General features: G+C 38.8%; 1 protein-coding gene across 12 annotated transcripts in view; it reads right to left on the bottom strand.

Annotated features, from left to right (window-relative positions):
* Positions 1 to 3,007: 3,007 nt before the first annotated feature.
* rimbp2a (RIMS binding protein 2a) overlaps positions 3,008 to 25,184 on the bottom strand; it is an 81,195-nt gene continuing 59,018 nt past the window's right edge. For 8 of the 12 annotated variants that reach the window (XM_058757375.1, XM_058757374.1, XM_058757371.1 and 5 more), the window contains 14 exons: positions 24,418 to 24,497; positions 22,740 to 22,849; positions 20,796 to 21,596; positions 16,020 to 16,171; positions 14,723 to 15,619; positions 13,072 to 13,200; positions 12,798 to 12,944; positions 12,588 to 12,711; positions 10,398 to 10,567; positions 10,149 to 10,317; positions 9,522 to 9,619; positions 9,348 to 9,419; positions 9,114 to 9,263; positions 3,008 to 5,713 (listed from right to left, as the gene is read on the bottom strand). In XM_058757375.1, coding sequence (XP_058613358.1) covers positions 5,525 to 5,713; positions 9,114 to 9,263; positions 9,348 to 9,419; positions 9,522 to 9,619; positions 10,149 to 10,317; positions 10,398 to 10,567; positions 12,588 to 12,711; positions 12,798 to 12,944; positions 13,072 to 13,200; positions 14,723 to 15,619; positions 16,020 to 16,171; positions 20,796 to 21,596; positions 22,740 to 22,849; positions 24,418 to 24,497 — 3,288 coding nt within the window. In that variant the 3' untranslated portion in view covers positions 3,008 to 5,524. Of the gene's footprint in view, positions 5,714 to 9,113; positions 9,264 to 9,347; positions 9,420 to 9,521; positions 9,710 to 10,148; positions 10,318 to 10,397; positions 10,568 to 12,587; positions 12,712 to 12,797; positions 12,945 to 13,071; positions 13,201 to 14,722; positions 15,620 to 16,019; positions 16,172 to 20,795; positions 21,597 to 22,739; positions 22,850 to 24,417; positions 24,498 to 25,184 lie in introns of those variants that run through there. The other 4 variants (XM_058757382.1, XM_058757373.1, XM_058757376.1 and 1 more) reach the window with 3 other exon arrangements.

Raw genomic sequence — 25,184 nt, forward strand, 5'->3', positions numbered from 1 at the left:
CGGAAGAGCAGACTGGTTGTAAAAGTTAGTGCCCTCATGCAAAGGTAAAAACTTATGCAATGGATATTATGCGTTTAGCTTGTGAATCTTGAGATGCAGCTATGTATTTTATCTGAATCAAATCAGCTACTAGATCCCTCCAGTTGCAATGCCTTTGCTGGAGTGCTTTTGAAAATGAATTTTCCCCCATGGCCCAGTTTACATACCATTATCATTTCAGTCCCATCTGCTCAGATGTCCAGATGTTAGCAGTGTGACAGACCACGGCCGTGAACTGTAATACTCAGAGGTGAACAACAGCTTAGCAGCAATAATTTGAAATGGTCGTCAGTAAACTGTCCCGCCAGTGAGTTTGACCCATTTTGACAAACTATTCCATTTTGTTTCACTTGAACACAGCTTCTCTTTTTTTTCTTGATGAGCATCATGTGATGATAGGTTGCCACAGTAACACAGAATGAAGGTAAACCTACTTATTAGAGAATGAAATATATCAAAATGACCACATGTATCTCAATCTCACCAACGCTACGACTGACTCCACGCCGCTAAATGATTAGATCACCATCCAAACATAAATCAGAATCTGAAATGTCACCGCCAATATGCTGCATGGTAAAAAAAATAAATAAAATAAATAAAAAACCTGCTCTTTTTATATTAATATTATTAACTTTTTATAAAAAGACAGATGAGGGCAGAATTTAGTAAAACTACTATTCCACCTGTTTAGGAAAAAGTATGTTGCTTTGTTTACAGTGTCAGTGCTATGCTAACAAAGTCACAATTGTTAAAAATCACCCAAGTTGGAGGGCAAAGTCAGAGCTGAATTCATAAAACAACAAATGTATCACTTTTAGCAAACAAAGGCATAGGCCTCCGTCAAACGGAGCAGTGGGAACCCTTTGGAAAAGTAGTAAGGGAGAGTTTGGGAGCCTCAGTCAAAGCCTTTGTGACGTTGATCTATGGATAAAGTTGAGCAGAGGCGCTCTCGCTCAGTGTGAGCTGAATTTCTATGCAGGTGATGAATGAATGCGCTCTGCAGTGCGTGTCGTGGATGTATATCACTCTGCTCCCTACAGGATGGAGAGATAAGTTACTGCTAACCCGCAATGTCGTTCTACACCTTCCCTCAGGAAGTGTAGGGGTCGTGCGCTCGGTTCACTTCAATTACTATAAATTTGCTGAAAGTTATTTTAGTTTTGTAAAAGGTCAGCCTTGTAAATTCCTGCTTAGGTGGCAGATGTCTTCCTTCAAAGTAGGGCTGAAAGCCTATGATTGAAGAAAGTGGTGGACATTAACTGCAGACGAAGCCTCAAGCTAGGCTTCAGTGTACCAGTATTCAGTATTAATAGGGAGTCTCAGCATGGACACTGTGGTTCATATAAGGAGACTCTTCTGTCTCAGTCAAAACATATTCAAGAAGACGATGACAAATGCACGCCATTGTGTCCAACCCTGACCCATCCGATGAGTTACCTGCTGTTGAACACACCTCTGTCATTCAGGGGTCAGTAAGACACTGCTCTCTGAAAAGGAGCTGCTTTACAGCCTCTGAAATATTCACGAAAAGCAGCAGGAAGATGAATGGGTGCTCGTGTCCCCGCTCAGGGCCCTTGTTAAAAGAAGGCGTTGATCGAGAGGTCAAAGCCAGAGAGAATTTTAAACATCCATTGGCCCAGGGCCCCCCGGGATCATTACAGCTCACTCCTGAATGGAAGGAGAGCCGAGCCAAGAGCAAGAGAAGCCTAGCGCGGTGATATACGAGCATAATCATTTCTCGCTCTCCTCCTTTTTTTTCTATAGGCAGGGCAGGCCCGCACTTCATCCTCTTGCATTTCGGTACAGGCTATTCCGCTGAAACCTCTGCAGCAGGCTCAAGCACTTTCCTTTCCTCTCAGCAGAATTTTTAAAGAGAAACTTTACCCTAAAATGAGAGTTCTGTCATTATTTTTCACCCTCATGTTTCCCATGGAACACAAAATTAGAACATTTTGAAGAATGGCTTGCCATATAACAACAATTCAGTTCACCAAAAATAAAATAGTTCTGTCATTATTTTCTTGCACTCATGTTGTTTCCAAACATCAAAGTGGTCATTTTTCCATGGAACACAAAGGTAGAAATTTTTGAAGAATTGTTTTGCTGCTCTTACCATATAACAACAGATGAATTCAACAAAAATAAAATAGATCTGTGCAAGTATAATAATAATAATAAAAGCACTTATTATTTGATTACTTCATATGCAAGATTCAATGCAACACAACATTTTTCTAATATGAACTAAATATAATCAGTTTATGTTATATTATTTAGATCTCATTTAAGTTTATTTTTCAGTTTTGGTTACACAAAGTCATTGTATGACTTCAGAAGACAACTATACTTTCACACACACACACACACACACACACATACACACACACTTCCCCCATTTGTTGTATGTTTTTTTTTTTGTTTGTTTTTTCAGAAATATCTGCTTCTTGTGTTCCCTGGAAAAACAAATTACAGCATACAGCTTTGATTGATGTATTTTGGGGAGAACTGTTCCTTTAACTGACCATATTGTTTATTAAATGCTTTGAATTTTTAAACACTACAGTGTGAGTAACACCAGCCTGATGCAAAAAAGCAGGATGACACCTCAGAAATGGATAAACTAGACAATTATAATCTTAGAATGGGCTGCTCTATTCTTTTTAAAGTAGGATCTGTTGGATACCATCACTAAACGTGATAAAAGTGGCTCTTGGAATATGTTGACAGAGTTGAGAAAAGTGCACCCTTCATCCACAGAAAAATTAATTCACTCACCTTACCCATGATGCCTGAAGTGAGAAGTGCCAAGATACTGTGGTCACTGCTGCCATCTACTGGGTAGTCGCTATATTTATTGTGGAGTTTTCTGTTGGCAGACGTGCTATGTGATTTGCCAAGACAATTTCAAGTCTGATCTTGAAAAATATCACATTTATTTTCATAGAAAATGTATATTTTACACAGTTCTACACATGCACAGCCGCACAATAGTCCATATCAGTAAATATAGACCAACAAGTTCTTTTTTCTCTTTAATTCACAGAGCAAGCACAGAATTGCAGACTTGAGCATCTTTTCTTGAAGACACCATGGAGAACACTTACACTGTTGAATATTAAATCTTAAAGCACTAAAAAAGTCTGAAAATCTGTAAATTAAGTATAAACATTTATAAATTATCTACAAATGGTGTACAAAAGAGTAACCGGCGAAATGAACACTTATAACATCCAGTCACAAACGAACACTTGGGATTTATGATAATAATAGAGATATTTCTGTTAAATGAAAATATATGTAATCTCTTTTATTTTTCTTTTGGCAAAATGATGTTGCAAGCTATACAGGCAGCTGAACATTTCATACATTCCTTTTTGGCTATCCAACCATTTTTTTTTATTATTAGAACCCTCCATGTTTTTTCTCTACAACAAATAAACTCCATTCACCCCAAATGAATGTCTTAATTTTTAATTAAAATGATTAAATATAGTATACTTTTATTATAATCTTTTTTAAAGATAAAAAAAATCAAACACACACAGTATTTACCCTGGATCAAACCATTCAAGAGTGCAATCTAAATCCAACTGGCCACATTACTGTGAGATGCCACCAAATGTTGGCTCAACCTCGCATTTCCAGTTGCAGGGGCAAGATGTTTTGTGTTAATGCAAGAGATTTTGCCCTTAATGTAAACTACTAGATTATAGCTTGAGACAACTGAGCTATCATAGGTAGTTTTGCCTGAGGGTATTACTTAACCTGTATTTTGGTAGCTGAGAATATGTATTATAAAGTCCTCAGCAAAGAGATTTGATTCTACCGTAGCAAGCAAAGACCTCAGGAAAAACAGCCAATGATAACAGCAGCAAGGATATGTTGTTTAGGCCTATAGACGATGTTCTCATAACCAGCCATGACCCATTCGTGTAAACCGGTGTTAAAAGGGTTGTTCACCCAAAAATGAAAGTGTCGTTCTAACCTGTATGACTTCTTTCTTCTGCAAAACATAAAAGATGGTCCTATTTTGAAGAATGTTTTCCATTGTATGGACTGAAGAGAGAGAGGGAGAGAAATTTCTCAAAATATCTTCTTTTATGTTCCACAGAATAAAGAAAGTTTTGGAATGACATTAGGGTGGGTAGCCTAAATAATGACAGAAATTTCATTTTTGGATGAAAATCCATTTATACAGAATGCACTCTTGTGTTTAAAATGGAATGGCAAAGAACACAGTGTTTCTATGCGTGTAGTCCAACTACATTTGCTTTTTAAAAACAAACTATAATGTTGAGAAAGAGTGTCAAATGTCAGTCTTTCGCATGTTTCCATCGAAAAACGATAAAAACCCATCGCAAAAATGCATTCTGTGTAAACCGGCCCTTAGAAAGTGAAATTCGAGGAGACACCAAGACACCATCTTTGCTTAAATATTTCTTCTTATGAAGATGACACCACCCTTATTGACTTTAGAAAGGAACAGGAAACAACTTGTAATTAGCAGCACGTCACATTATCACAAAAGTTTATAACAACATTTGTCCCTTTTCAGGTTTAAGGGATTGCACGAACATGGATGCAGAGGGGAGACACACACACATACACACACACACACAAACACCCACACACACGAGCCATTCACCAAAACACACCGTATTGTGCATTGAAAGGCAAACACAGAAACTTTCCATTGTATTTTTATAACTTCAAAGTCATTCTCATGATAAACGCAGGAAAGGGAGATCTTAGAGCAAGCAAAAGGGAGAATACTTGGCAAAGACTGATGTATAGAGACATCAGATGTAGGTAATATACTGTACTTACTGAGTTTAGATGAAGGCCACAGCAATGTTTAAAAGGATTTGCTCATAGACTGTTCTGGTCAGTTATGCCATTTTGCACCTTGCGCATCTTTCTATGGAAACACTTCTTTTGATTGTGGTCCTTTTTGTTTCGGACTAATGCACTTAATATGGTCTGGAGTTTTTTTTTTTTATTTCATTTACTGCTATTTGACTGACAATGTCAGACCATATTTAAAGTGCTTTTTGAACTGTTTTTATCTCGAAGTGCTATACCAAACATTAAAATCTATGAGATTAAATATTTAATTCAAAATCCAGCACTTTGATTTGAAATATGTAAATTATAATTGAAGGAATTCCTTAAATATTAATAATGTCTCTTTGTCCTCTACATCACAGTATGAATAGATGCTTTCATTCTGACAACCAATTAGCAAGCTCACTGACATATGCTCCTTTTCATCTGGATATTTCAGAATATTTTCAAAATATCTTTTTCAGAATATGCACGTGGCATGTTAATGTGAAAGCTGTTTAGAATTTTTTATTTTTTTTGTGTGTGACAAAAAATCACTGTAGACTTTTCTGAAACACTGGGGATTGGTGTTTTCCCTTTTGAGAGAGAAATCTGTATGCTGTTGTAGCCATATGAATTTGAAATCAATCTCATACTTTTACTTTGAGAACTTTTTGAGTAGTTTCTTCCCCTTAGAAAGCAGTCCTTTTTTCTTTTTAGATGCCAGGTCCCGTGGACCCCTGGCAGGGCTCAGCGGCCTGACTGGGCCAACGGGAAGCAAAGGACGCACAGTGGGAGAGGCGGGTCTTCCAGAGGCAGGAGCTGGCAATGTACTTTCCACAGGCACCTAATGAAACATCCACGGGGAAGGGAAAATTGTGGGATATTATACAGCAAGACTATATTTTGCCTTATTATCTGCCTTCTTCATACATAACAGTCCAGCTTATGTTCTGAGGTTTAAAACAAATGATCTCAGACTAGAAGAGTGCCAAGAAAGTAAGAGCAAAAATGATATTACTACTCACAGATTGGATCTCTAGAGAAAAGGCAGATAATATGGTTGGTTCCTGAATTAACTCGACTGTTTTATTCAATTTCTTCTCGCCTGCTAATACAGATATGAAATGTGAAAACATTCCTTCGTTTAATTTGTGTTTGAATTGTTAGAAACCTCAAAGGGTGAGGGGATATTATATTGTAAAACAGCATCAAAATAGACACAAGGACTCCACACAGCACGGTAACCAACTGCAGATACCGTACAAGTCTAATGCACTGGTATATTAAGCAGAAAAGTGATTTTATTTTATTTTTAAAGATAGAAAATTAAATAAATTTGAAAAATAAACAATCATTTCAATGAATTAACATTAATAAAGACACAGTTCACCCAAAAATTTTCTCACTATCAGGGCATTTCAAAATAGAGGTCTGCGCGGGACTGTTTTTCAAGTCCCGCTCCCGCGAGGTTATATCCCGCACCCGCTCGCTCCCGCGATATATTTACTCTTTGTTCACCCGCTGTCCGCTTTGAATAATTTTCTTCCCGACCCGACCGTTCCCGCTAAATTTAGATCTCGTTTCCAGAATCACACATTTAAATTTCCTCTACTGAAAGAAAGACAGATAGGCTAACAAATAAACGTGTAGTCTGCACAAAATTGTATTTGTTATTTTATTCGTCGTCAAGAGTCTTTTATTGACAGCAAAATGTTAAACGAATTTTGTGTCTTAAGACACGAAATTCGTTTAACATTTTGCTGCCAACACAGTAGGGGGAAAAAAGTGTCACCGAGAAATTAAAATGTACAAAAATTGTATTCCTTATTTTTATTCGTATTGTCAGGATACAATTCGTTTAACCTTTACAACACAATAGGAACAAGTGTCGCAGAGAAAAAAAATGTAGGTTGTACAAAAATGGCCTATTATAATTTTATTCGTCTTGTCAAAATACTAAATTCGTTTAACATCTTGCTGTAAACACAGTAGCTAGCCTAGGAAAAGTGTCGCGGAGGAAAAATAAATAAATTCGACATCTGTCATTTAAAATGATAGGCTAGCAAAATATAAACAAAACCGAGTTGAGCGCTCTTCAAGGACAGCACATCCACACTTTGCTCCATCTTTATTCTGCTGTGTCACTCATCACAACCTGCCTGTTCTGTCTGTGGGCCGTATATTCACTGGTAGGCCTGCTCTGAGCATCGTTATGCACATGCTGTGCACAGACACTCGCAAATAAAACGAAGCACTGTTTCATGCGTGCAGCGCGTGCATAACAATGGCGTGCAGGCTGTACCAGTGCTTGAATAAAGCGCAGATATGTTATTCTGAAAAGACGTCGGGAACGGGATATTGCTAGACCGCCCGCTCCCGTTCAAATTGCACCAGAGTTACCGACCGCAACCGCGTTTTATTCGGGAATTTAATCCCATGTCGCAAGAAATCTGGTCGGTTCCCGCGGGACAGCCGCGGGAATGCAGACCTCTATTTTAAAATGTAGATGAGTTTGTTCCTTGGACAGATTTGGAATAAAGTAGTGTTACATCCCTTGCTCAGCAGTGAATGGGTGCCGTCAGAAGGACAGTCCAAGGAGCTGATAAAAGCATCACAATAATCCATATGACTCCAGTCCATCAATTAATATAAAAAGCTGCATATTTGTAAGAGACAAATCCATTATTAAGGCATTTTAACTTTAAACCGTCACTTCTGGCCAAAGAGTCCATAATCCATAGTAACGCTTCCTCCAGTGAAAAAGTCCATCCACTGTTGTCTTCTCACATTAAAAGCTATTTAGTTTTTGTGTGTAAATGGTGCTTGATCTGTGCATATTTCTCTCCTGATTCAGATAAAATGACTTTTTAACTGGAGGAAGCAATATTATGGATAGAGGACTTGTATTTTAGCCGGAAAAAATGGATTGACGTTAAAAATGTCTTGATGGATTTGTTCAACTTTTTGCTTCACAAGACGTTAGTTCATAGAATGGAGTCATGTGGATTACTTTGCTGTTTGGACAATTGTTCTGATGGTACCCATTCACTTTAGAGGATTTTATCCAAATCTGTTACAGTGAAGAAATCTTGGAAATTTTCATTTGGAAGTGAACTATTCCTTTAAGCAGATAAGTCTAAAAAAAAAAATGTATCTTTAGATGACAACAGATCATTCTTATTCAACTAATGCTACATCCCAATGATATAATTTACCCATAAAAATGCATTTAAAATCTGCATAAAGGCTGTGCATAAAATCCCATGCATGAGACTGATCAATGGTATCCCCAGTTGCTCAACTTACCTAGCAAGACAAAAGTCTGCTAGGACGGGAAATGAACAATATTCCTCAGCTTTTTTTTTTTTTTTTTTTTGGCAAAGCCGGTGGGAAAAAAGGAAATTAGAATGCAGCAACATCATAAAAAAATCAAAAAAACAACAACATCAATTATGAGGAGAAAAAAAACAACAACACCACATACACAAAAACAAACATATGTATTCACTAAATGTCCACTAGCAAAATTACATATTAGTTTCAGTTTTTCATTTATTTCGATTTATTGTAATGACATCATGAATTATATTATTTTAGTCTCTCAGAAAGAGATGGAATGAGTAATATATGTTCTGCTAGTTCATATGATCTGAAAAATAGATTTTTTGACAATGTGCAATATACAAAAAGAAACAAAGCCTCCTCAAAGAAATACAACATTTGGGGTAATGTAGTTTACTTTTATATAAAAGCTACAGGTCTGTTCTGGAAAAAACAGGCATGCGTCAACTACGTGAGTTTCCAAATCAGTCTTTTAACAGGGTCACAAATCACGAGCCACAGACCCTATGGACTTCACAAAGCACTTTGACTAATGCAAACAGCTTCACTTAAGTAGAGTTTTGTGTTTCAGTGCAAAAATGCTTTATGCTTTATTCATAGTCCGGTGCAGGAACGGAATTTGGCCTTTTCCACAGTCCACTGGCGACCCTCTACGAACATTCGCTTTCTTAATAGAGTCACGTTCGTACCTGTCTCTCTATGCTCTCAAAAAAGGCTCTGTTTGCAGTGGGCTTTGCTTCTCCCTTTCCTAGAGCAAGAAAGGTTGGACTGGAAATCACCACCACGGTCACATAACGAAAAAACAAACAAGCACAAGAAAACACAGAGACGGCGAGTGGACCGAAACTCAAACGGAGGATGAATGGACAAAGGGCCTAGCGCTGAGAACGGCGATGGTGTACCCGTTTGGTCTCTGGGCGCGGTGCCGGTACCGGATTGGGCTCGTCCTGACCGTGGTGGGAAGGAGTGTCCGTCAGATAGACCTCCACGTCATCAGGCACTTCTTCAAGAAAATTGGATGGAACCAAGCCCCGATGTCCATTAAGCTCACCCTGAAAGACAAAAAACAAAACACAATAGTGCTGCATGGCTCAGAATAAAGCAACGTGAGCAGTCAGCACAACAATGAGACTTACATAATAGAAGCCGTCTTCATCTATATCCCCAAAAACAGCAATGATATCACCAGCACAGAATGTCAGTTCAGCCTGCCACAGAAAGCACATAATCAGCAACTCTACAGACATGAGTATTCAGCAGATTGAGAACCTAATAGTGCATAAATACATATATGGGAGTGCGTTTAACACCTCAACATCCACGTTTGGTGAGCTCTCTCTGGGGTCGTAGTCATACAGGGCAACCATTCGTCTTGTGGCCACTGGGTGGCGACCTCTCCTATTTTGTTCTTTTGAAGGAGAGAGAATCAGTTCTTCTGTGAGAGAGGCAGGCTATGTTCAAAACAAGATTTGACTGATTGGCATGGTCTAGATAGTTGCTGTTGGTAAAAAAAAAAAAAAAGTAGCTATGCATTCTATGTATTCAAACAAAGTAAAAAAACAACATTTTTTGGAAGCAACATATAAATCAGGAGTTGGCGATATGCCAAAAATCTTATATCATGATATGAGTAATTTTATTGGAAGCAACATATAAATCAGGAGTGGGTGATGCGCCAAAAATCTTATATCACAATATGAGTAATTTTATTTCACGGTAACAATATTAAATCTTATGTCACGATATGAGTAATTTTATTTCACGGTAACAAAATTACTCATATCGTGATATAAGATTTTTGGAATATCGCCCACTCCTACTTTCACAGCAATATTTTTTTCAGCTCATAAAGATAAAAACATTGGCAAAGTTTGCAAATTTTCTATTTTTGTATTGTTATATTAGGTTTAGAGACATGTGACATGGAAAACACCTACCTATTCTGTCTACAGGAGTGTTGAGAGGGAGGAATCCCTGTTTCATGAGCTGCTCCATAGTTTCATCATCCTCAGCACGGATTTCCGACACCATGTTACAGGGAATAAGTCCAGACCTGCCCCGGATCTCCCCACGATAAAAGCCATCATTATCCTTATCCCCATATACCTTAAACACACAGACAGAAGGATGCTGAAACAATGGGTGGGCCATTTAACAACAGATCATTAACTCCAGCTGAGCGGTACCTTTATTATCTGTCCCTCTTTAAAAGGGAGTTCCTCATCAGCTGCATCAGGGTTAGGGGACATGGAGAGAGGGTCATAGTCGAAGAGCGCCACAAAGATTCGAAACGAATCCTCCTGCTCAGACTCATCATAGTACGGGGGAGAGTGGCGGCTTCGGTCCCTGTATCCATCTAAAATGAAAAAGATGGGTAAAATCCAAGATGTCTAATAGGTAGGATTAATTGGCACCATGTTACCCCTTACATGGATAGCTGGATAGCCAAGTCCTGCAGTGTAATATTTTTACATAACCATTTTTATAATTATTGTATATGTACTATAAATGCTGCTTCTATTAATTGAGGGATTACATGTCAAAAATATATATACAAAAGTTTGAGGTCAGCAAGATTTTTGAAAGAAGCCTCTCGTGCTCCCAAAGGCTTCATTTATTTGATCAAAACCAGTAAAATTGCTTCATATTATTATAATTGAAACCGTTTTCTATTTCATTATATATTTTTATATGTAATTTATTCCTGTGATGCAAAGATGAATTATTAGCAGCCATTAATCCAGTCTTCTTAATCCAGGATTCTTTGGAAATAAATATGAAGTTCAAAAGCTTTTATTTAAAATCTTTAGTAACAAATATCTTTACTCTCACTTTTGTTCAATTTAATGCATCATTGCTAAACATTGCAAAGCATAAATTGTTTTCTTTAAAATAAATCCTATATTAATATATACTGTACAAATTTTATGTTATTTGATGTTATTTAGATATTGTCAACTACCCAAATATGGCTGTCCACTTGTCCTGGAATACAAAACAATATACAATATGCATCTCTTTAAAGTTCAAGCATTCAAGACTTTTTAAAGATGGGCATACAAACATCCAAAGGATTTTCTAAAGCAAGTAATTGACAGCATACATGTTCTCATCTCTGTATTTAACAACAGACAATATGAATAAGCATGCAATTCAGTCCAATGGAGTGAAATTCCTCTCCATACTTGCACAATCCATTTATTTGCCAAACACATCTTGGGTGGGTTGAAGAAAACAGATATTTCTTACAGTAATGTGATGGTTCTGATGTGTGTCACTGTTTGTGTTTGCCAGTGTGTGTGGGTGTGTGGTGATTGGGAGTGAAACACCCATATGGCAGCCAATTACAGATGAGCAGCAAGCCAAACATGAAGCTCCTGACAGGCACACACACAGACAGACAGACAGAGAGAGAGAGAGAGAGAGAAGAAGAGGGGGAGCACACGCAGTCTGAGCTACTGTAACCATGCAGAGTTCTGGATCCGAGAAAGACCCATCAGATGGGGCACATTAGCCCCGGATAAAACTACACCTGTTTCCTTTTGTCCCTGCCGCAACTACGAAGCTGTGCTCGATTGTGACTCCAACATGCCCAATGTGCATTCCACACAGTTGCCTTTGCAGTCGATGCCAAGGAACCGTTTGCGTTCTCTTCCTGGTCAACCGTTACCTACATACATATTCGGTGGCATTCGTTCAGTGCGAGATGCCGCCCTTTAACTTTCACCATTCAGTCATGCATGGCCAAAGTAAAAGTATGATTGTGGTCAGGTTGAAAAAGAGGAGGGGTTTGGCAGGCATCCATTGGTGGGGCAGTGCAAAGGGGGAGGAGCATTCTCTGTGCAAACATGTCGCTATTGGCACTATCTTACAGCACCACTTCCAACACAAGCGTCCATCTCGGTGCAGTCCAGTGCAGTTTCATGCGTTTGCCATTTTCTTTCTCCTCGGACCTCACTCTAAATGCACGTACCATAAGGAGGCCTGCGTCCCCCATGCCTTCGGGAGGACCATGTCCTGTGTCGCGCTACACTGCCATAGTAAACATCCTCCTTGACGGGAGAGAGGTTCCCTTCACTGTTACTCTCAGTGGTTATCTCTGAGGGAAACACCAATCAGAGAGTCGTTATACCATGCGAAGGCTGTTCTGCGTCAACCTGCCCAAGGCTGGAGACGCCTAACTACTCTGGCATGTAATCGATTTAAAGATTCAGAGAGGGTTATAATGATTTGAAGCAACAGGATATGGTTATGGTTGGAACATACAGTGGTGGTCTGGCACACATTGACAAGCTAATGAACAGTTCAGACAGAGAAAATGTGGAGCAGGAGGACAGACAGGCCCTGAACGCATGTCTCAGACTCCTGTCTCTTACTGGGAGAGCACTGACCAATGGATGGGACCGTGAGGGGTCGGCGCTGAGGTTGAGGACCTCTGTGAGATGGCTTCCGGTATGATTCCCGATCCAGCTGACTCGAAGATGGAGTGCTGCCTCCGGTCTTGAATCGGGAAGAAACCAAACTAGTTAAAGCCATGCAAACCAAGATGTCATTGGGGTATTGTGAGATGTCTTCTTTTGAAATACCTTGAGTGCATTGTGGGAGTTTCGTCGCCTGCCTTCTTCATGCTGCATTTCAGAATACAACTCCTCCTCGTCCTCTTCCATGATGTCCGAGAGGTCCGAGCCTCGACTGCTCTCTGTATGATACTCTTCGCTGTGGCTGTAATGAGACTGTGAAATGCAGATTGTGAGAAAAAACGAAAACATGAGCTAATACAACACACCTAAACATTCAATGCTGACATTTGCCTCATATGCCTGTTGTTGTATGGTAAGGCAATCACTTCAACTGCCATACCTGCCTGCCCAGCTCTGAGCCCCTGAGGAAGTCATCCACAGATGCTCCTCTTCTGCGGGCCTGATAGCTTTCCTCATCCTCTTCCTCATCTGAATTTTGAGAGTGAAAGCCCTGGCTTCTCCTCTCCATCTAAATATATTAAAGTACTTTCAGAAATCTTAATAAAGAAATCTGACAGTTATGCTGAGGTTAAGTACTGACAAGATAGCTAATCCTCTGTATGTTCATTAACTCTTTAAAAGAGTTCTCATTTGCACATATTAACCCTAGAATGCATAAAGGGTCAAAACTGACCCGATAGGGTGTTATTATGATCATTTTTTCAATAAAATGATTTGATTAATTTGTATTTCTCATAGATGTTGTATCTAAGCCTCAGCAAAAATTTTGCATATGTGTTATTCATAGTTTTAAAAAAACCTACCCCTAGTCTTTGAAAAGGGGGTCAGAATGACATGTATATATTTCCTATGAAATTCTAACTCACAATAATAATAATAATAATAATAATAATAATAATAATAATAATGCATTCTTGAATAAAAAGTTGTTTCTGTTCACAAAATTATCTAAAAATAAGATATTTATATATTATTTTTTAAATAGATTTTCTAAATAACCTATAAATAAAATAAACTATAAATAAAAAGACAGCAAATTCTCACATAAACACATTATTTTAGTTATAATGATAAATGTAATTTGTTTTATTGTAAATATACATGGAAATGAACAAATGAACATTACTGAAACATTTAAATGTATATAATCACATTAATAATTCTGTAAGTACATAATCTTAAATAATTTCATTACACTTAAAGGGATAGTTCACCCCCAAAAATGAAAATACTGTCATAATTTAATCACCCTCATGGAGTTTCAAATGCATTTGACTTTGGTTAATCTTCTAAAAAAATTAAGAAATTTTTTATGAAACCTGAGAGGTTTCTGTCCCTCCATTCAAAGTCCAGGTAAACAAAACCTAGAATATCCAAAAAGGTCTTAAAGTTGTAAAATGAATCCAATGCTTTAATCTTTGTATGATGAATTTTCTTTTTGGGTGAACTATCCTTTTAAAGATAAAAAAAAAAAAGTATATATATATATATATATATATATATATATTTTCATTCTATATATGTGTGTGTGTGTGTGTGTGTGTGTGTATATATATATATATATTTATTTATAATATATACACACACACATATATATATATATATATATATATATATGCGTGTGTGTGTGTATATATATATATATATATATATATATATATATATATATATATATATATATATATATATATATATATATATATATATATATATATATATATATGTGTGTGTGTGTGTGTGTGTATGTATATATATATATATATATATATATATATATATTCATTCTTTTATTGTTTTCTTTATTTTATATAAACTGTAGTTCGATTTTTCATCTATATAAAAATCGAAATAAAATTGATATAAAATATAGAAAACAATAAAAAGAAGAAATTATTTTTTATTAAAAAAAGACATTGACTTTGATATGGGTCATTTTGACCCCCGTTATTCAAGTTTCTTGTCATGCATTCTAGGGTTAATGTTGGTTTGCTGCTACTTTATATAACATGCTTTTTGCTGACTTGACTCACCCGTCCACTCTCTGCAGCCACTCTTTGGGCTGCCTCTCTGGCAATAGCCTTGGCCACAGTGTCAGGAATGAGTGTACCCCTGGGCTGGGGGAGGATCCTTTGAGGTGACGGGGAGCGGTGGTTTGGGCAGGCCGGGGCATCCAGGGTGTGTCCATGTGGCAGGCCTGTGGGCATGCCTGATGGGGAGCAGCCAGGCTCCCATGGCTGAGGTGGGCCCCCTCCATGATGAAGCATTCCTGGCCCTGGCTCTTTGGTTTCCAGCTCTCTGGCACTTAGTGGTCTTTGGGATTGGGGAAGGGGCAGTTGGGGAATGTGAGGCTGGGGCATCGGGATAGCTGGCTGGGGTTGAAGCATGGGGATGGCCTGCTGGGGTTGGGGCATGGCCATGGGCTGTTGGGGCTGAGGCATAGGCATGGGTGGTTGGGGCTGGGGTTGGGGCATGGGCATGGACGTCTGAGGCTGGGGCATTGGGATGGTGGGCTGGGGTTGAGGGATGGGGTGTGGTGGTAAAGGCTGGAGGTGGGGTGGAGAGGGCTGTGTGGGATGGGGCATATGGTGGGGATGGAGATGAGATGGGGGCTGGTTGGGGCGAACGGGGAGGGGTTGGAGATGGGTGGGTGGTTGTTGTCCAGGGTGAGGGGGAAGGGCCCGGATTTGAGGATGACGAGGCATTGGTTGGGACTGTTGTGGTGGGAGAGGTGATTGCATGTGGTGAGAAGGAGGAAGGGTTTTAGGAAGAGGCACCAGCAGGTGGTTTGGAATGACGGCGGCATGGGAGTCTTGAGATTCCCCTTGTGCTGATAAAGTCCTGACAATAACCTCACGGGCCTCTAAGCACTGGAGACGGTTCAGTTCTACTGCCGCATAGTCTGCCAGTGGATACAACACCTCAGCAATCTGAAACAGCATTGGTATTAGCATTAAGATGACATCACATTTACAGTTATTTAGCTAATTTTTGCAGGCGAAATTTGGTAATTTGAATAAGAAACAATAGATAATGGACCTTTTTTTGCGACTGCATGTGGCCGCACCTTTAGAATCAACATTCTCCTCATTAATCATCCAAATAACGTAACAAAAAGACTGTTAGTGTGAGAATCTTTCATCACCTAAAACCACCATAAACAATGAATTCAAGTGTTTAGAATCACCCAACTCCCCCAACAGAGGGCATCAGTATCACTTTTTGATAAAAATAGGTCTTGATGACTCTTGTTTAGCCTTCATGCGGTCCAGAACTGTTCTGTCACATAAACATCACAAGATACGACTGCTGATACATGCGGATTCTTACCCTCTGACCCTTAGTGCACACTGCGTAGCCAATGACATTTGCACCGTTGGAGGTTCCCATGGGTGTCATTGGAGGTGGCTTCCAACGAACTTGGAGGACTCCTGGGGCTTGTCCACACTGGACCTGGACTTCTTGAGGAGGCAGAGGGGGTCCTGGGAAGGGACAGATAACCACTAGTTAGTTACAGTAACACACTTGACACTATAGACATGATGTTTAGAAAGGATTGTGTTCACTGCATTCATTCACTTGAACTCAAGTGTACAGTAATATGGTCATTTCAACGGCTTCACAGCTGAATAATGGTATACGGGCAAGCATTACTTCCAAATGCCTGAGCATTTCAGATAATTAATTAATCCAATTAGCCTCACTAAACCCATTTCTGTTGCCTTTGACTATTTTAAGTGGAGTGTTGCGTTAATCAGAACAACAAAAATAGCTGTTTTCTGTCTCTTTTGCATCTCAAAGGACATTGTGTGTGCTATTAGGGTCCACACAATATGCGTGTCAGCCTTAGAGGGTAAAAATACTGATTTTCGGATTAATTAAGATTTGAACAATTCTCACATTGATTCTTATAATCCCATAATAAATTTTCAGTAAAATCTGTTTGTTCAGCATTTCCCATTACTGCATTCTGCTCAGCTAACTCAACTGTACAGTTTAGACCCTGTTCTTAACTTTTACAATTAAATATTTGTAATGTACCATATCAGATGGTTCCCTTTATTAGTGCTACCAGAAATTGTTACTGATTTTACCTTAGCTGTGAAAGTGTTTTCACAGTCTGTGATGCAATAAAAATGCTGTGTACTGCAAAATAATGGACTTCTTTTGAGTTATCCTCGCAGGCTGCAAAAACAAGCGTTCAATACAACTACTGTAGTACAATTCATAAACAAATTACCTGGTTACTTTAAGTGAATCAGAAACATATAATGCAACAGTGTAGTTTGATTCACAAACAAATGACTCTTATAAAACTTGTTTTTTTAAAGGGATCACCCAAAAATGAAAATTCTGTCATTAATTACTCACCCTCAAGTTGTTCCAAACCCGTAAGACTTTCATCTTCGGAACACAAATTAAGATATTTTTGATGAAATTCGAGAGCTTTCTGACCCTCCATAGACAGCAAAGGTCCTACCATGATCAAGGCACAGAAACGTAGTAAGGAGGACATCAAATTAAAATAGTCCATGTGACATCAGGAGTTCAACCGTAAATTTATGAAGCTACGAGAATACTTTTTATTCGCAAAGAAAACAAAAAGAAGGACTTTATTCAACAATTCTTCTCCTCCATATCACCCTATAGTGCCATTTTGGAGAGTATCACAACACAATGCATGCGCGTACTGCTGAAGTAGAACACGCATGCGCTGCGCCTTGTTTACATTCAGCGGAAAGCATGCACGCGTCATGATACTTTCCAAAATGGTGCTATAGGGTGACTAGGAGGAAAAGAATTGTTGAATAAAGTCATTCTTTTAGTTTTCTTTGCGCACAAAAAGTATTCTCGTAGCTTCATAAAATTACGGTTGAACCATTGATGTAACTATTTTAACGATGTCCTCCTTACTACGTTTCTGTGCCTTGATCATGGTAGGACCTGTGCTGTCTATGCAGGGCTGTCTTATGCTAAGCTCTCGGATTTCATCAAAAATATCTTAAAGGTGCTATAGATGATTGTCTTCAGAAACATTTTTGCTATGCTGGTTGAAAGTCTCATCACATCCCGATAGCAATCATTAAGTTAAGTGGTCTAAATGTATGTATATGTATTTATATATTCTGTGGAAGGCGTAGGACCAAGAAATGTTCATCCAATCAAAATGTTTGGTCCAAACATTATGAGAGGCTTTCCTACCTGCCTGTCAACATATGTATTTGCATACCTCTGTGTACCCTGTTCGCGCCATAGACAGTAAAAAAGATGGACGACGCACCTTCACTCACTTCCATTGAAGAAAAGTGAAGCTGCCATTGTCCCAATAGGGCGCGCCCATATTGCGCTGATTTGGGACCAGAGTCTACGCAGTAGTGAGCGAAGAGGAGCCGCGTCCTGCACACACACACTCCTGCAGAGTCGATCGCAAACACACGTCCCTGAGACTTTATAAATTAGCCTGACTGCTCCAATTTTTGTCTACTGATTGCCGTATGAAAGGCTTGTGTTAAAATAAGGTAAATACAACTCCAATCTCTTCCTGAAGATCCCAAAAAAAGTAAGTTGGCACCTCAGTTCACTCAGAGAAGCTGTCAATCACAGCTGTCAATCATGACGTCACACTCCCGTTTTTACAGCATCACTTAACTAACTAAAACCAAAATTATTTAAAAAATGAACACTTGAACCTACATCGGCGTGATAAAATCTATACATCAAATGACAAAAACCATCTTTGAAAACAAAATATTTGAAGTGAAATTTTATTATTTAGTTTGTCTCACGTCCCATTAGATTACATGGAGAGGGCGGGGTTTATGATAGTGATCGACCATATTGATTTTTTATAACCGATACCAATTAGTTGCATATTTATGTGCCCGATAACCGATATGCAGAACCGATATTTACTTACTTGGTATAAAGTAAATAAATAACTGAGTGAGGTAAGTCCATACTTCACTTTGGTTTTTCCTGCTTTATCATCTTAAAAAAAATAATAATAATTAATTTAATCATATTAGGACAATAAAAACATTTTATTTATAAAAAGCATCAGCTGCAACACAATAAGCAAAATAAATGTAGAATGTCTCATTTTCAAATGGAGAAAATAAATAAAAGGACAGGAGTCATAACTTCATTTTAAACTACAGTTTTAGGTTTATAAGCCGTTTAATAGGCTAAAGAGTGAAGAATAATTCACTGGATAATGTTAATTCACTGAATAATATTCTCTGGAATATTGAAATATAACAAACAAAACATCGTGTTTTATTGCATTTCTCAACTAGTACGTTATATCAAAATTATTAATATCTTTTTGTCATTCTAGATTATGAAATGCCTGCTGACAGTGTGGTTTATCTATGCATTTACACAGAACTATATCCTACTCAAATTGCGATCGCTCGCGGAGATAATAAATAAATAATTTCCATAGCGATGTATTTATTTAGATGTTTATTAACTAAATAATGGTTATATAGTAAATGTTAATATAATTTAGCGTGTTTTAAACAAGTGAAGCATTTCCTGAGCATCAACCGCTGAGTGAAAGCGGCTTCACGAGACTAATGATGAGCATATAACAGAGAGAGAATTAAATTCTGCGCTTTTATTTCCAACATGCGCTCATTAATGGCTGTAATATTTAATTCATGCAAAGTTACGTCTTTATTTGGAGTGGACTCGACGGATTAGCCAACGTGACTCCGACTTCACGATGATGAGCACAGACAACAGAGAGAGAATTAAATTCAGCACTTTTATTTCCAACATGCGCTCATTCATGGCTGCATATTATTTAATTCAGGCAAAGTTACGTCTTTATTGGAACAGACTGACGGATTATTTTACATGACTCCGTGAGTTCGTCTCGATTTCTTAGAACCATCTAATTTGTGCATTAATGGCTGTTATATTAAATAAAGTTTACTAACTACAGAAAATCAAGTACCTGTGCACACCATTGTTGTTGTCTCGTCTCCCCTCAGACGCGCTGCAATGACGATCCTGCGCGCAATTCTCAAAACACACACAAGATGGCGGCGTTTATCGGTGAATCCGATATTACAAAACCGATATCCGATTATGGTAAAATGCTTAAAAATATCAGTAAATCGATATATCGGTCGATCTCTAGTTTATGACCTATACTGGGACCAGCCACCTGGGGGCAATTGAAACGTGATGGCTTCACTTTTGAGGACTAGTGTGGGACACGTGGACCCTGTCCCAAATGGAACACTTCATCTGCACTTTTGGTGTTGCGGATTTACAGTAGCCGCCACGTGTCCATTAAGTCGTAGGGTGTCCCATTCGTCATTTTAGCGTTCAAAAGGGTGCTCACGAGCACCCCCTTTGCGGCCGTTATGTGCCCTCGATCCGCAATTCTGCCGAGCTGCGAACTCCGCAGTAGACTTCTACCCGACAGTCAAAGCAGCATTACATCATGAAAGTGCAGACTCAGAGGAAGACCGCGAGGGTTTAGGGTGCCATTTGGGAGAGGGCCTTGGTTTGCGCAGACAGGATATGTCATCAGCGCATTCAGGTATGCTATGAAGACAGAGCGAGAATGGCAGGCAAACATGCATTAAAAGGGGCGTGGCTTTGGAGAGCGATTTGCAGGGAGGGTGGGACATATGCTTTCAGTGCTATCAGGCTAAAGTTAGTATTTTTCCAAGATGTCCTACTGCACTTTTATTTTGTGTTCCGAAGATGAACAAAGGTCTTACGGGTTTGGAACGACATGAAGATGAGTAATTAATGACAGAATTTTCATTTTTTAGTGAACTATCCCTTTAAGTGAATCCAAAAAATACAGTGTACAGTGTAGTTTGATTCACAAACAAATAACTTTTATGAACTGCTTCTTTTAAATGAATTAAAAACACACAGCGTGACAATGCAGACAGACTCTCAAACAAACGACTATTATAAAATAGTTATTTTAAGTGAATCAAACACATACAGTGCATCAGTGTAGTTTGAGCCGGTTCATTAAATTAATAATTAAAAACAGCATTATCAGAGAGACACCTTATAAATGAAATACATTTAATATTGGAGCGATATCTTAACAATTTTAGAGTTGAATCTCACCTGCAGCTTGGGTGCAGAACTCCACCCCAGCCTCTCTCTTCTCTCTCTGTTCCAGAGGCATGTGCCAGGGCACCTGGTGAGGTTTGGCCAACACTTTTACTTTGTACACTGTGGCGGCCTTCAGGTTCACAAAACGCAGTTTGTAAGAGCACGGCTTCACCACAGCATGCTCCACACCATCTAAGTACACAACATGGGCGTAGTTACTATTACTGGGCAACCACGAAAGTTCAGCAGAGTCACGCAAAATATCATCCATGCGCAGACCGGTGGGTGCCACCACAACATTGCGGCCCACCAGCAAGGTGCAGCGCAACTCATCAGAGAGCCCCCTGTCCGTCACGCTCTGTACTGACACGCGGTATGTGCAGGCAGCCAGGTCCAGCTTTTCGAGAAGCAGTTTGGTCCTGCCTCCAAATGGCACAGAGGAACGTACTTCCCCATCCACTAAGATATTGTAGCCGTTGATGTTGCCCCAGCCAAGGGGCACTAGAGGTGCTTCCCAAGCCACTATCACACTTCTCGCCAGCTGTTTAATCAGGTTGATCTTCCTGGGGTAAGGCACGATGTCATCACTCAGCTCCTCTCCATCCAGAGCGCCTGTCCCATTGCTGCAGTGGCCGAGAGTGTCGCTGCTAAGGCTGTCCAGAGGAGCGCCTCCATCTATGGTCATCAGGCTCAAACAGCTCTGCTCCAGCCTGCCCTGCTCTTCTCCACCCTCAATAGATGGCTTTTCCTTGTCCTGGACAAACTCCACAAAATTAGAGGGAACCAGGCCACGCTGGCCATCCAATAGCTCTCCTAGAACAAACAGAAATAGAAAGATCTCATAAGCTGCAGCAGATCTCATTACATAAAATGTCATTGTGGTGCATTTTGTAAGTGTAACGGAGGCTGTGCAGGTAAACCTCACTCCCCTGATCTCAAGAGACACACTAGCGACTGGTGTTAGTGACTGCAGTCTTTAGCCTCCTTGTTAATGCGCCCGCCTCCCATGCCGGAGACCCGCTTGGAGCAGGTGTGAGTAGGACCCGGGGGGTTACATAAGCATGTCATTTTAATACATGCTGCCAGGTGATGCTTACTGACTAAATTCACTGTTAGTCGTCTATGTCAATTAGTTTTGTCCATTAGCAAATAAATTGTTGGGATTTTTTTTAGATGTTGGATAATTGGAGATTCAACTGGATAGTTGTTTTTTAATGTAGATTGTTTTTAATGTAGATTCTAATGTAGATACTCCACCCCAAAATGAAAATTTTGTCATTAATCACTTACCCCCAGATTGTTCCAACCCTGTAAAAGTTTTGTTCGTCTTCAGAACACAATTTAAGATATTTCGGATGAAAACCGGGAGGCTTGTGACTGTCCCATTGACTGCCAAACAATTAACACTGTCAAGGCCCAGAAAAGTATGAAAGACATCGTCAAAATAGTCCATCTGCCATCAGTGGTTCAACCGTAATTTTACGAAGCTACGAGAATACTTTTTGTATGCAACGAAAACAAAAATAAGGACTTTATTCAACAATTCGCCTCCTCTGCATCAGCGTAGCGCCATTTTGGAGAGTATCCGCTTACGCTGTTCTATGTCAGCTGCACCACACGGATACGCTTTCTACATTTGTTTATGCTTTGATTTGAACGAAAACAGTGCAAAAATATGGCAGTTGGACTATTTTGGCTATGTCTTTCATACTTTTCTGGGCCTTGACAGTGTTAATTGTTTGGCAGTCAATGGGACAGTCACAAGCCTCCCGGTTCTCATCCAATATATCTTAAATTGTGTTCTTAAGACAAACAAAGCTTTTACAGGTTTGGAACGACATGGGGGTAAGTGATTAATGACAAAATTTTCATTTTGGGGTGGAGTGACCCTTTAATTCATTCTACAATAACAATTACACAGGTGTTAAGAGGTCTCTTGTATCATAACTCAATTACCTTCATAAAATCCATCATCGTCCATGACTCCATATACGTACAAATACTTCCCTGCCACAAGAGGGAGCTCTGCTTCTGGATGTTCATTAGGTCCATCATAGGGATTATAACTGGCCAAAAGATCAGAGAGTTAGAGGAAAAGAAAACAAAGAAACAAGCTAAATATAAACACACACATTTATGCCTATGTAGTATATATATTATATAAGAGTTCACTACTGTTCAAATTGTTGGAGACAGTAAAAATTTGTTTTAAAGTTTTGTACATTAAACATTAAATTCTCTTATACTACGGAGCCGTTGAATGCTTGAATCTGATTGGCTGACGAACGTTCTAAGTTGTGCAATTATTTTCAGTGAAACGCACGGCGAACGTAGTTCCAGGCAGCTCTTGGCCTCATTACATGACCATATCACTTCGCCAAATGATTTCTGTTATTTCAAAGGTCTTAGTTACAAGTACAACAGCAAAATAACCAAAACCCATTGGACACTGGCCAAACAAATAAATATAGCAAACAAAAGGATAAAAACGACAGATCATGTCCATGTTTTTGCCACAAAATTACGCTTTATTATGTACGGAAAGCATATACTCTATCTCTCCCGCTCTCTCTCCCTCACAGACCGCACATACATAACAGTTACAGTTTGCACACACACACTAACATACATCACGCTAATGTTGTTAGTGCTACTCTGAAGATTTTATCAGTAAAAACTACATGACTTCTCACAAGCGAGGTAACAACAACGGCGCTGTTTGTGAACAAAAGGAACTAAGTTTCACTATAACTAGAGACATTGCTGCTGAACACTATTGAGAGACGCACAGAGGTAATCTCTATCTCTCTCTCTCTCTCATAACTTATTTATTAACTGCATTAGTCTGCTATCAACGGTTCAAGCCTCTGTTACTAGGTTTAAAATTATGTTTTGGAATTAGCAACGGAAATAATCCTACTCACAATAGCGATTTAAGTAGAAAAACCGGACGAATGCCTTGAAATATATCATCTGATCGATGTCTTGAGGTGTGGCAACAGTATTATTAGCGGAATAATTGACTTCGGTCCATTGAATTATTAGAAAAATAATGCACACCTGAGGTGTAACGGCCACAACGTTTATCGGAGTATAATAATTCAACGGCCCGTCGTCAAATATTCCTTACTAATGCTCACCAAGGCAGATTGTTTTGATTGTGAAATATTATTACAATTTAAAACAACGTTTTATATTTTAATGCAATATAATAATTAATGTAGTTTATTCCTGTGATGGCAAAGCAGAATTTTCAGTAGCCTTTACTCTAGTCTTCAGTGTCATAATGCTTCAGAAATCATTCTAATATGCTGATTGGTGCTCAAGTGACATTTCTTATACACAGTTGAAAAGATTTGTGCCGCCTTTATATTCTTGTGAAAAACAAGATTGTTTTCTTTTCAGGATTCTATGATATATAGACATTTTAATTTGAAATAAAAATATTTTGTAACATTTATATATATTTACTGTTACTTTGATTTATTTAATGCATCCTAGCAGAATAAAAATATTAATTCCTTTCAAAATTAAAAAAAAACCTTATTGACCCCAAACTTTTGAATGGTAGTGTCTATATAATGTGTGTGTATAGTTATATATCAAGTTGGATAAAAAGAGGTAAGAAATATACCTGTATCGGGCAGTGCAGAGACGGACCTGGCCTGTGTATCTTGCCTTGGACCTCGGAGCTGGGCTCACCTCATCGTCCATCTATGGACAGAGGAAATCAGTTGACACACTTGATCCTGATCTTTAAATTCAAAACTGAACATCCTAACGAGAATTTACTATGCCAGGGTTTGTGTGAGGATCATTACATAACATCCATTTTTTTCCAGTCCTGCTCCCATGTGCACAGTGCATGCATGTGTTCATGGATGATTTGATTCATGTATGATTAAGTGCACAGAGCGGACGTGATTATTACCTATTTGCATTGATGTCAATCTCATACCCAGGGAAAATATAAGGCTGAAGTTTGCAATTCCTTTGGTGGTGAAAGCATCACCAAATTGAACTGATTTTACCATTGTCAATGGTTGAACCAATTGTGCTGTGTTAAGCTGGCTGAGATGCTCAAACATCTTTTTTGATAGCAGCATTGAGTCATGGTGTTTACACAATGCCATGTTTTTGCAAAATAAACATACAATTGGTTTACAGCTGAGAGAGGAGAAAATATTTTAACATCAAAACAATTGCACACTTCACGTAATTATTAAATGATTTTTTGTGTCCATACTTTGGGCATCTAAGCTCTCAGTGGAATAGTAGATTGAGTTTTCACATAAACAACTGACTTTCTTTCCTAAAGCATCAGACAATCGTCAACATCTGATATGAGGTCATTTATGGATCTAATTATAGAGAGACGGAGACCAATTATAAAAGCATGAA

The sequence above is a fragment of the Onychostoma macrolepis genome, chromosome 21 (assembly GCF_012432095.1).
Source record: "Onychostoma macrolepis isolate SWU-2019 chromosome 21, ASM1243209v1, whole genome shotgun sequence".
NCBI lineage: Eukaryota > Metazoa > Chordata > Actinopteri > Cypriniformes > Cyprinidae > Onychostoma > Onychostoma macrolepis.